General features: G+C 40.6%; 2 protein-coding genes across 2 annotated transcripts in view; both read left to right on the top strand.

Moving 5' to 3' along the window:
* The first annotated feature begins 875 nt into the window (after nt 1-875).
* On the top strand, nt 876-2,316 carry fabp7b (fatty acid binding protein 7, brain, b). Its single transcript, XM_073057371.1, has 4 exons — nt 876-1,067; nt 1,309-1,481; nt 1,738-1,839; nt 1,929-2,316. The coding sequence occupies exons 1-4, from the start codon at nt 995-997 to the stop codon at nt 1,977-1,979; spliced, it is 399 nt and encodes a 132-aa protein (XP_072913472.1). The 5' UTR covers nt 876-994; the 3' UTR covers nt 1,980-2,316.
* Nucleotides 2,317-3,474: 1,158 nt separating this feature from the next.
* Nucleotides 3,475-12,234, top strand: part of smpdl3a (sphingomyelin phosphodiesterase acid like 3A) — a 52,617-nt gene continuing 43,857 nt past the window's right edge. The window contains exon 1 of the mRNA XM_073057370.1: nt 3,475-3,599. Within this exon, the coding sequence (XP_072913471.1) occupies nt 3,476-3,599 (124 nt within the window). The 5' untranslated portion in view covers nt 3,475. The remainder of the gene's footprint in view (nt 3,600-12,234) is intronic.

The raw sequence follows: 12,234 nt of genomic DNA, 5'->3' as shown, positions 1-12,234 counted from the left end.
AGAAGTGCTACTCAATTCTCATCGCTGTTTAGCAACTCTAGTGTAGGCACATTTGAATGAAAAGCAAATATTTTAATAATAACTATCCGCCGGCATTTCCCTTCGAGCGTCACGCTGTCACTAAACTGAACAATAGGCGTCGCTTTCGCCGTGACAAATCTGCTGGGGGCGGGTTTACTCATTCATTTCCTAAACCCGATTCGGCACAATTTTTTGTAACTAATTCGTTTTAAAATCACCTTGGAGACAATTAACTGGATTCCATAGTTACAAATATGAAACACCGCATTTAATCAAATGATTGAATTAAATGCCATCTAAAATACCCTTTTAGAAACCAAATCCAAAGTTCAAAGTAAATGTTTTATCAAAGCACAATATCTGTCACAGTGTACTACACTGAGATACATTTTCCATCGATCAACAATTACGACAGAGGACGCTTATTTGCAACGATACAACTTGCATTTAAATGGCATTAAAGCTAAACGTAAAGATCCCCCTTGCCGTTCAGAAAAAAAAATCTATTCGCGTACATTTTAATGCAATTCAGGTAGGACGTTAATCTGAATACAGTGCCCGGGAATAGAGATTTTGCTTGATAGATCAGAAAAGTCTGTTTTATTTCGCAGTGAGAAGACACCTGGAGAGGAATTTATTCATGTTGTAATTCATAGACTTAACAAAAAACCTTTGTTCTTCGTTTTAATTCCTCTTTTTGAAATAGTCTAATGTTTTCTTCTTACTTTCTTGAGTTCCTTCTGAAACTTTCTGGTGTTTCATTCACAGTTGACGGAATGCAGTTGATTCCATGAAGATGCTCCGCCCGTGACTCCTCCTCGCCGGTGGGTCTGTATTTAGGGGGTATCGCGCCGAGCCGCACCACTAGTTTTGCAGCCAACTGGACCGCTAGTTCCAACTGTGAGACTAGTTCTCGACCTGAAGTCTCTCCTTTCACTTTCTTCAAATTTCTCCAATCTTCGGCACCGTCACCATGGTCGATGCTTTCGTCGGAACTTGGAAGCTCACTGAAAGCGAGAATTTCGATTCGTATATGAAAGCTGTGGGTAAGCAAACCGGCCGACCTGTAAATTAATGAATCTTAAATCGGGCAGTCCAGACCAGAACACGATTTCATTTTGAACCACGCGGGAAACCATGAAGAAACTTAAGTTTGATCGATTTATTTTCTTCAGTGTAAATGATTCCTTTCAATTGTCCGTTCGGGGCGAGCTCTGTATGGTCGGTCTTTCTTTCTCTCGCTTTGAATAGAGAGTGGAAATTGGCGCAATGTCTGTATTTTGGCAGGTGTGAGTTTCGCCACCAGACAGGTCGGGAATGTCACGAAACCGACGATTGTCATCAGCAAAGAGGGGGATACGGTGACGCTGAAGACCCTGAGCACCTTTAAGAACACCGAAATCAGTTTCAAACTGGGAGAGGAGTTCGACGAAACCACAGCAGATGACCGAAATTGCAAAGTAAGTGCGGGGAATGGCGTTCCCATTCAGTATTAGATTCATAGATAAATGAGCTAAAAAGTAGTGTTTCTTCCGTGCCCGATCTCCAGGTGAAGAGCACATAAGAAAGTAAGCAGAGATTTGTTTCTGACGTGCTGCATTATCTTTATGTTCTGACTTGTATTTAAATACTATAATTGTGTTACGAGAACCGCAAATGATGTTCATCGTAACTAAGTTCGCAGATCGATCATTCGTTTTTTTTTCTTGCCAACAGACGACGATACAGTTGGAGGGTGAGAAACTTGTCCATGTTCAGAAATGGGATGGAAAGGAAACTAGTTTTGTCAGAGAGATTAAAGATGGGAAAATGATTATGGTACGTTAACGTGCGACCATGTTTCATTTCTATTGTATTCCTTCAGTTTGAAAGGCTTAGTGTTGATTTGTTGAATTATGTTTGAACAGACCCTAACATACGGCGATGTCGTTGCGGTTCGTACCTACGAGAAGGCATAACTTTCCGAGGGAAGGCCTGTACCCCCAGCAGAGCAATCGGGTCCAGTTCATTGGGCTCGCGGCAGTATTTGAAATCTGGAATGGTTCTTCCTCTGACTGGACTGTGACTTCCATGGATTTCCAATGAGGAGCCAATCTACGAACCTATTTTGTAACAAGCTACGAAATACTGCTTTTACGTTGTAAAAAAAAATTAACAGAATAGCATTTTTAATACTTGTACATCACTTATCCACGGTTTTTTTTTATTTTTTATAAAACGGAACTTAGTCGCGATGGGCCCGTGTTTTAGTCAGACTGGGAAGTTGAAGAGGTCAATAAACGTGTTGCTCTGGAATTGATGGTTGTGTGGTTCTTGTGCTTACCGTGAACATTTCTGTTTAAACAATTTGCAAAAGTGTTTAATCGCCAATATTCAACCGCTGCCCAAGGGGTTCATCTTACAAAGAATTAGTTCATTTCTAAAGGTGCGATGAACTCTCAAGTGTTTAAATACTTTAGAAGATTATAACAGTTCGCAACTCTCAGCTTCTTGCCTTCCTAAAGTAAACCAAGTGGTTGCTGTACGTGACAAGTGTACCGAATTAGTCAGGGTTTAGTTTGTCCGTACAGCCCCAGTACTTTCATAGTCATTGTTCACGAACGGTCGACCAAATTTGGACAGAACTGTTGGACCAACGTTTCAGAACTTAAGAAATTCAGCTCTGATAATAAATAAAACCGTGCTGAACAGCGATGAAAATTAGATTCCAATTGCAAGTTGTTCAGAAGGTGCTAACGTGCATATAGTTAGTGATGTACACATTTTCCGTTTTCCAAGGGTCTGGGTCTAAAGAAAACGAGTCAGGTCGCGCTTCATTTGCAGACAGTTTTTTTTTTCTTGGGCCAGATCACGATGGACAGGCATCATATCTGCACAGCAGTTGATACTTTTTGGCAACCGAGAAGAGTGTTGATATTTTTCTAATCTTAATTAGTGGATATGTAATTTGCTCTAATTTAGCAAATTTTTATCACTATTTTAAACATTCATTTTCGTTGCAAAGTGTGCTTTTGACAACAATAAAAACAAGAGTTGACACCAAAACAAACAAAAAACAAGCGTTTGTTTCTACAAATTCGCCAGTTCCAGTTTACTTCAATTGAACTGGGAACAAACTTCTACCTGTACAGATTCAAATTCGAATTGCTGAAATAGAGTAGCCCTTTACCTATACGAATGGGTGGGTTTTCATCGGCCAAATTCTACATTACAAGGAATCGTCTCATTTATTTCAGAAAGCAACATAGAATCTCATGTCATTGTTTAAAATAAGTGAACTTGGCTATCAGATTTAAATTGACGTGGTTCGCTTCTTCTGCTTTTGGAGAGCTGTTTGCTCGAGCGAGCGCACATTTCCACGGCGAGGGTGTCGCGCCGACTGGCTGACCGGATCCGAACGCGGTCCGGGGCTGCGCGGGTGACGTGCTGGCGTGCGCTGCGGCTGCGCGCTGGTATGGCGATGGCAGCTGCGGCGGTTGTGTGGCTGTGGGCGCTTTGCGCGTTGTGCCAGGTCGCCGTCAACTCAGCGGTGCCCGTCGCCGCACGGCATCAGGAAAGAGCGAGCGCTGAGTTCGCAGGTACGTGGAGTGGAAGTGACTGTTGTCCGAGTGTTCAAGAGATAAAGGCGTGGCAGAAGTGTTCATTTGCTTGTTTGGGGGCTTAAAGTTGCGCAGTGTGCTGCCTCTCCCCCAGAAGTTGTTTTGGTATGAATAAAGCAATGTAAATAATAGTTTCGGTAAAAGTATTGCCGACTACTATGTACAATTGGTTTGGGAATATTGGTGCTTTAAGCTTGTGCTTGGGTAAAATGATAATTATAGTTTGTTGTATTAGAGACTGAATACTTAAAAGAAAGCGCTCGTTTCTCATCCTGCCGAAACTTTAAAATGGCCAATCCGGAAATAAGTTGGGGAAAATATATCTGCATCAGCATGACAGCAGTAAATAAATACGTGACCTCCGGACTGCCTTTAGTGGTGGCGGTTTAAAACAAGATTGATAGACAAATAAACCCTAACTCCCTCAGGTTTTCCTTGAGTTTATGCGATACAACAATAGAGTTCCTCACCAGTTGTTTGCAAAAATCCATCAGAATCAGTCCATTAATTAGTTGGAGCGGACTCTTGATACAATAGGAAAACTGCACTTGTTTTGGAAAAAGGGCCTAAAATCACCTAATCTTTCAAACGTTATTTTCCCAAGAAGTTATTTTACTAAATCAGGTGATCTAATTTACATATAAGTAGCTCTGCTTCATTATCATTACAAGACAGAATATTCTATTGATATTTTTTGAGATTAACTTTTAAATACAGGCCATTTTATCAGATTCTATTATTTTGGCTTCACCCCTTTTTTTTCAGAATCTTCAAACCAGGACATTGTTTCTCAATCTTCCCCTTGTCCAGCAATATTTAATGTAGGTAATCCAACCCTCTGTACATAATCCTCCTGACTGCTCTCCTCTATCTCCTTACAATGAATGATATATTTGAAATTTCTATATTTTAGGAGCTGTCTGAATTATGTATGGACAGAGTTCTAAGTTGATTATTGTTGATTTAAATCAGATAATCTTGATCTGCATTTTTAATACATATCCTGTTGAAAGGGTTTGATAGGGAATATTTCATGTAGAGAATGTCCAAATTCAAATTATGTTTGGTTACTGCCCCTACCCCCATATAGCAATTCTTAATGAACTCTGTGGTTATCAGATTGATGGGACTGGGCAGCTTAAATAGTTTGGCACAGACTAGATGGGCTGAAGGGCCTGTTTCTGTGCTGTACTTTTCTTGTGACTCCTTAAAATAGGCTGCACTACAAATATACTATGTTGACACAGAGGAGAAATGTGTTGAGACAGTGATATTAGGATATGCTGAATATTCACCCTTTCAGACTGTGTATGAAATAAATATATATATATAAATATAAACCAACAGACTATCAGACATGAGGAGCTTGCTATGAATAAGCTGTTCTCCCACTTTAAATTAGTGACTAAAGGAGTAAATATCAGAAAAAAACCACACAATTCATCACTAAATCATGATATTGAAGGCATGAACTTTGATTCAATATTGGGCGGTGTTCCTTGGAAAATTAGAATTTTTCAATAAAGCACCTGTTCACACTCATATTCTCATATATACTTCCATCATATTACTTCCATGCGTATTTTATTTGCTTTCAAACTCTTTTCATAAGTGGCACACTCGCTGAAGATGGCCAAAGTTGTGCAACGTATTGTGAGCCTTGAAAAAAAGTGTACATTGTATCACCAGGGTGAAACTAGGCATGAGAAGCAGTAGTTATGAGGAAATACTCAGATTAATGCAAATACCGGACACTTTGGTGATGTCCTTCTGGTGTTTTTAACCTATGAATGATTTTGCTAGAAAAGACTATTCTGTCTGGTTGCTGATTTTGAATATGAGCTCCTTCCTTATAAGGGAAGTTACAGGAGTTTTTACACAGTGAATAGCATAGAATGCTTTGAGAACCCTGGTTAAAGCTGAAATGGTTGTGCACTTCAAGGCAACAGAGCTATTTAGAAGATAAAATGGGATTAGTATCAGTGGTTACTTGCTTGTTAGCATGGGCATGATTTTGAGTAGATGATAAAAAATAATAATAAAAATTCTGATCAGATGCAAAAAAATGTATTATTGACAGAGGAAGGAAGGATTTGGGAAGGTATAGGGTGTCTAGTGAGTTGGGCAGGAAGTCGCAAATGAAATTTGAAAAGTGAGAGGGTTACAAGGCGAAGGGATTCATGTAAAAATATCAGGATATTGAGGGATCTGTGCAAAGGGACCTTGGAGAAATCCTTTTAAGTAGCAGGGCAGGTTAGTAAGGTGGATTAAGAAACTTGGGAACCTTTCCAGCATAACGGAGACACGGAATGTAAGAGGAGGGAATATTTTTTTCTTGAAGTGAATGCAACACCAGTCAAACTCCAGTGTGGACTGTGTGTCCAGTTCTGGTCACTGCATTGCTGGAAGGGTATGATTGCACTAGAGCAGAGCAGATGCTAAGGAGAGTTGAGAATGCAGCCAGAGCTGGAAAGTTGTAGCAAAGAGGAATAGTTGGATAGAGCAAAGTAATTTTCTTTGAAACAGTAGGAGACAAAAGTGACTTAACTGAGCAGTATAAAATTACAAAGTCTAGATGAAGTGGAAGGGCTTAATAGAGGGGTCAAAATGGGGAGCATAGACTTATTGAGTAGTAAAAGGATCAAATGAGAGATGAAGAAAGATTCTTTCACCAAGTGAGTGGATGGGGTCTTGGACTAGCTTCTTAGATGAGAAATTAGTGTCTACTATCATCACAATGATTCATTACTGGAATGTTCAGAAACTGTAATGTCAATTGAGCAGCTTGTATTATGTGGAAAATCTGGAGAATCAACATGATGGACAGAATGGCCTCCAGTGAAGTAAGTTTTCTCTGATAATGAGTACATTTCTCTAGCTAAAAGCTTAACATCTGCTTGTACAATGAGCTCTATGATCCTGCAGCGTATTGATCACTTCAGCATTAACAGAATAGAATAAAGCTTATTCGACAGGAAGCATAAAGAGTGAAGTTGACTATCAGACTTTATTTTTTAGCAGCAATATATTTCTTTGTAACTTGATAAAATAACAATGGACTTGGATGGATTGCGGACTTGATAAAAGTTGCCAACTGTCATTGAAAGCATAAGTGCAAGTCACAATTAAACCACTTCATTTGTTTCTTAAATATTTTTGCTCAAGATTGGGGAGTGGTGAAAGACAGCATAAAAATTAAACAATTAAATCTCAGTTTGGGAAAGTAATTAAGTATGGCAATTGGATATCAGTAGTGTGAAAAAATATTTACAACTGTACAGCTTGGTTATGTTTTTGCTATTTATGAGAGTTTAATTCCTTCTTGTTAAGACTGCAAACTTGTTTATCTAGTTTGTTTAATTATGTATGCCTGTCATGGCTAAGAGCTGTACAAAAACAGCTTTTCTGAAGACCCTGCAGTTTCACACAATGTGACTTACATGTTATAAGACCATGAGACATAGGAACAGATTTAGGCCATTCTGTCCATCGACTCCACTCTGCCATTTCATCCGGCTAATCCATTTCCCTCTCAACTCCATTCTCCTGCCTTCTTCCTGTAACCTCTTGCGCCCTGACTAATCAAAAACCTGTCAAACTCTACCTTAAATATACTTAAAAACTTGGCCTCTACACCTGCTTGTGGTAATGAATTCCACAGATTCACCACACTCTGGCTAAAGAAATTCCTCCTTATTTGCATTCTAAATGGACGTCCCAATAATCTGAGGCTATGACGTCTTGGTCCTAGACTTCCCCCACTATAGAAAACAACCTCTCCACATGCACTCTATCTAGTTTCCAATGAAATTCCTCTGCAGTATTGCAGTGCGGTGGGTCGCATAATGGAATTATCATACTTGAGGAATGGTGTGATGGTTGGGGTGCTGCAAGAGGAGAGCCTTCTGCAAAATCGTGCATATTCACAGGAAAAGTAACAAGACCCATTATCTAAACGGTGAAGGTATGGTAAGATCTAGAGATGCAGAGGTCCTGATGTTGTCCTGATTTGCAAAGTGCTTGTAGACAAGCACAGAAATTTATTAGGGAAACTAACAGAATGTTATCACTTACTGTGGAGGGAGTTGAAGACAATAGTAGTAGAAAATGCTTTTTTATACAGTGCATTAGCGAGACCATACTTGGAGTGTTGTACACAATGTTGGTCCAACTCAAGGAAGGATATAGACATTTCAAAATAGTTCAGAGGTTCACAAGACTGTTATGTCAAATGAGCAGCCTGTATTATGTGAAAAATCTGCAGAAACTACCTGTACCCATTAGAGTAGAGAGGAACAACAGAGAAGCTGATGGAAAGAAATACGTTCTTGATGGTTCTTTGCAGCATGGATGTGTAGAAAATACTTCTTTTGTACATGAATTTAAATCTAAGGTACAGTGTTTAGGACAGAGGTAAGGGGTGTTTGTCTTTTTATCTTTGAGGATCATAAGGCTTTGAAACTTGCCCACAGAGTTATGGAACTTAAGCACTTTAATGTTGGTAAAGTGGCAGTGGAGAGGATCTCATTAAATAAGCTAAAAGATTATGGAGAGTAGGCAAGAATGTTGAATTGAGGTTTGCCAATTCGAAGTAAATATATTGTCAAAGTAGGTGTGTCACCATATTACTACCTCAACATTCATTTTCTTGTGGGAATTTACAGGAAAGTAAACAAGTACAATAGAATTTTGCATGAAATGCTTGAGCACATCGACATTAAGAAAGAGGATGTGCTGGAGCTTTTGAAAAGCACTAAGTTAGATAAGTCCCTGGGACCAGACACAATATACCCCAGGCTACTGTGGGAGGTGAGGGAGGAGATTGCTTATCCTGTGGGCGATGATCTTTGCATCATCAATAGGGATGGGAGATGGACCAGAGGATTGAAGGTTTGCAAATGTTCACTTGTTCAAGATAGGGAGTAGGGATAACCCAGGTAATTATAGACCAGTGAGTCTTACTTCAGTGGTGGGCAAGTTGTTGGAGAAGATCCTGAGAGGCATGATTTATGAGCATTTGGAGAGATGTAATCTAATTAGGGATGGTCAGCATGACTTAGTTAACACATTGATAAAGGTAGAGCAGTGGATGTGGTGTAAGTGGATAGCAGTAAGGCATTTGATAATTTCCCCATGCAAGGCTGATTCATAAAGTAAGGAGGCATGGGATCCAAGGGGACATTGCTTTGTGGATCTAGAATTGGCTTGCCCACAGAAGGCAAAGGGTGGTTTTAGATGGGTCATATTCTGCATGGAGGAAAGTGACCAGTGGTGTTCTGCAGGGATCTGCTCTGAGACCACATCTCTTTGTGATTTTTAAAAATTTTTAAATGACAAAGTAGAAGGATAAGTTAGTGAAGTTTGCTCATGACATGAAGGTTGGGGGTGTTGTGGATAGTCTGGAGGGTTGTCAGAGGTCACAGCAGGACCTCGATAGGATGCAGAACTGGGCTGAGAAGTGACAGAGAGTTCAACCCAGATAAGTGTGAAAGAGTTAATTTTGGTAGGTCAAATTTTAAGACAGAATATAGTATTAATGGTAAAATTCTTGGCAGTGTAGAGGATCAAAGAGATCTTGGGGTCTGTGTCCATAGGATACTCAAAGCTGTTGCGCAGTTTGACAGTGTTGTTAAGGCGTATGGTGTGTTGGCATTCATCAGCCATGAGATTAAGTTCAAGCGCCATGAGAAGATGTTACATCTATATAAGCCCTTGGTCAGACCCCACTTGGCATACTGTGTTCAGTTCTGGTCACCGCACTGCAGGAAGGATGTAGATACTATAGAGAGAGTGCAGAGGAGATTTACAAGAATTGGAGAGCGTGCCTTGTTAGAATAGGTTGAATGTACTTGGCCTTTTCTCCTTGGCGCAATGGAGGATGGGGGTGACCTCATAGAGGTATATAAGATGATGAGGGGCATTGATCTGGTTGTTAGCCAGAGGCTTTTTCGCAAGGATGAAATGGCTAACACAAGGGGACTTAGCTTTAAGGTGCTTGGAAGTAAGTACAGAGAAGATGTCGGGTAAGTTTTTTACAGACAGTGGTGGATGTGTGTAATGCACTGCCGGCGACAGTGGTAGAAACGGATATAATAAGGTCTTTTAAGAGCCTCTTAGATAGGTACTTGGAGCTTAGAAAAACAGAGGACTATGCAATAGGGTAATTCTAGGCAGTTTCTAGAGTAGGTTACATGGTCGGCACAACATTGTGGGCCGAAGGGCCTGTAATGTACCATAGATTTCTATGTTCTAGAATTTATGAAAAACTGTACATGAAGACTGACCAGGAATGTGCAAAAGAAAGAAAATTATGCAAATACAAAAAGAACTAAGTAATACTGAGAACATGAGTTGTGAAGTCCTTGAAAGTGAGTCTGTAGGTTGTGAAATCACTTTGTTATTGAGGTGAGTGAAGTTATCCATGTTTGTAGGGTAATAACTGTTTGAACCCGGTGGTGTGGGACCTAAAGCCCCTTATACCTTTTGCCAGGTGGTGGTAGCAAGAAGACAGTCTGGCCTAAATGGTGGGAGTCCTTAATCAATTATGATCAATCAGTAATGATATTATTGAATGGCAGCATAGGCTCCCAGGACCTATAGGTGGTCTTCTGTTCCTAATTTGTATCTGTACAACAGGCAAAATGATGTGCACTGATTGAGAAGATGGAGGGCACATACATAATTTGGGCTTTTTGATAAAAAAATGGATTGTAATGTTACTGAATCTTTGAGTTTGTATTAAGCATTGGTATCCTATTAAAATACAAATGAGCCCTGGTGATTCTTTTCCAAGCTGGATGGTATGTGACTTGGAGAACCACGTGAAGATGCTATTTCAGTGTACCCAGTGTTCATGTTGGTAGGGATCATGGGTTTGGGAGTGGCTATATCTTAGAAACCATTGCTAGTTACGGAGGAATGAAGTATTTATGTTGTTTAGTGGGGTTGAGTTTTGGAGCTACATTCATTCAGGCAGACGTAGTATGTTTTGTTGCATTCTCTATGCGTGCCTTACTGGTGGTAAACAGACGTCAGCGTGTCTGGAGGTGAGCTGTTAATTGCAGTCTCTGACCTGATCGTGTGGCTGCTTTAATTTGAATTTCTAGTTAATCCTCATTGGTGGTGGAGTCTCTGTGACAATACCATTGAATGTTGAAGATGGTTGGTCGGGGGTCCTTTGAGAACACAGAACAGTAAGCACATGAACAGGCCCTTCAGCCTACAATATCTGTGCTGAGCGTGATGCCAAATTAAACCAACACTTCTGCCTGAACATGATCCACAATCTCTACATTCTCTGTATATTCATGTGTCCATCTAAAAGCCTCATATATCTTTCCACTATTACCCTCAGGCACTTGCCACTCTCTGCATAAGGGAGAAAATAACTTGCCCCACACACCTCCTTTAACTTTTTCCCTCTCAATTAAGTCAGGGGTTTCCAACCTTTTTCTTAATGTCATGGACCTATACCATTACAGAAGGAATCCATGGACCCCTGCCTTTAATGGATGTCCTCTAGTACTTGACATTTCTACCCTGGAAAAGGGATTCTGACCGTCTACCATAGCTATCCCTATCATAGTATTATAAATGTATCAGGTCTCCCCTCAGCCTCTGATGCTCCAGAGAAAACAACCCAAGTTTGTCCAAACTCTCTGTACACCTCATACACTAATTCCAAGAGCATTCTGATAAACCTCTTTTGCACCTTTTCCAAAGCCTCCATGTTCCGCAGTGGGGCACCAGAACTACACACATTACAGCAAGTGCAGCCTAACCAAAATTTGATGTGGCTGCAACACTACTTACTGACTCTTAGATTCCATGCCTCGACCAATGCAGACAAAAATGTCATACACCCTTTTTTACAACCCAATCCACTTACGTGGCTAATTTGAGTAAGCTATGGACTTGGACCCCCCCCCCACCCCCACCTCAAGGTCCCTTTATTCATTTGCATTGTTAAGTATCGTGCCATTAACTGTGTGCTTTAAGACCATAAGACTATAAGACATAGGAGCAGAATTAGGCTGTTTGGCCCATTGAAACTGCTGTGTCATTTAATCATGGCTGATCTTTCTCCTTGTGACCTTTGTGCCGTGTCCAATCAAGAACCTATCAGTCTCTGCCTTAACTACACCCAATGACCTGGCCTCCGCAGCTGCCTGTGGTAACAAATTCCACATATTCACCACCCTCTGTCTAAAGAAATTACTCCACAGCTCTTTTTTAAATGGACTCCCCTCTTGTCCTGGATTCCCCCCCTTATCCTGGATTCCCCCACCATGGGAAGCATCCTTTCAACATCTACTCTGTCTCGGCCTTTCAACATTCAAAAAGTTCCAGTGAGATTCCCCCTATGCTTCTAAATTCCAGTGAGTACAGACCCAGAGCCAACAAACATCCCTCGTATGATACGTTCCCGGAATCATCCTTGTGAACCTCCTCTGGACCCTCTCCAATACCAGCACATCCTTTCTTAGATGAGGAGCCCAAAACTGTTCACACTACTCAAAGTGAGGCCTCACCAGTGCCTTGTAAAGCCTCAGCATTACATCCCTGATCTTCAAGACCTCCTGAAATGAATGCCAACATTGTATTTGCCTTCCTC

Source organism: Hemitrygon akajei, chromosome 9 (assembly GCF_048418815.1).
Source record: "Hemitrygon akajei chromosome 9, sHemAka1.3, whole genome shotgun sequence".
In the NCBI taxonomy this organism is placed as follows: domain Eukaryota; kingdom Metazoa; phylum Chordata; class Chondrichthyes; order Myliobatiformes; family Dasyatidae; genus Hemitrygon; species Hemitrygon akajei.
This window is presented reverse-complemented; position numbering and strand designations above follow the sequence as displayed.

Bases quoted from the DNA above. Each gene is read 5' to 3' on its own strand.
- fabp7b (XM_073057371.1), top strand. From the start codon at position 995: ATGGTCGATGCTTTCGTCGGAACTTGGAAGCTCACTGAAAGCGAGAAT. The intron at 1,068-1,308 runs GTAAGCAAACCG...GTATTTTGGCAG, and splicing joins TTCGTATATGAAAGCTGTGG to GTGTGAGTTTCGCCACCAGA. The intron at 1,840-1,928 runs GTACGTTAACGT...ATGTTTGAACAG, and splicing joins AAGATGGGAAAATGATTATG to ACCCTAACATACGGCGATGT.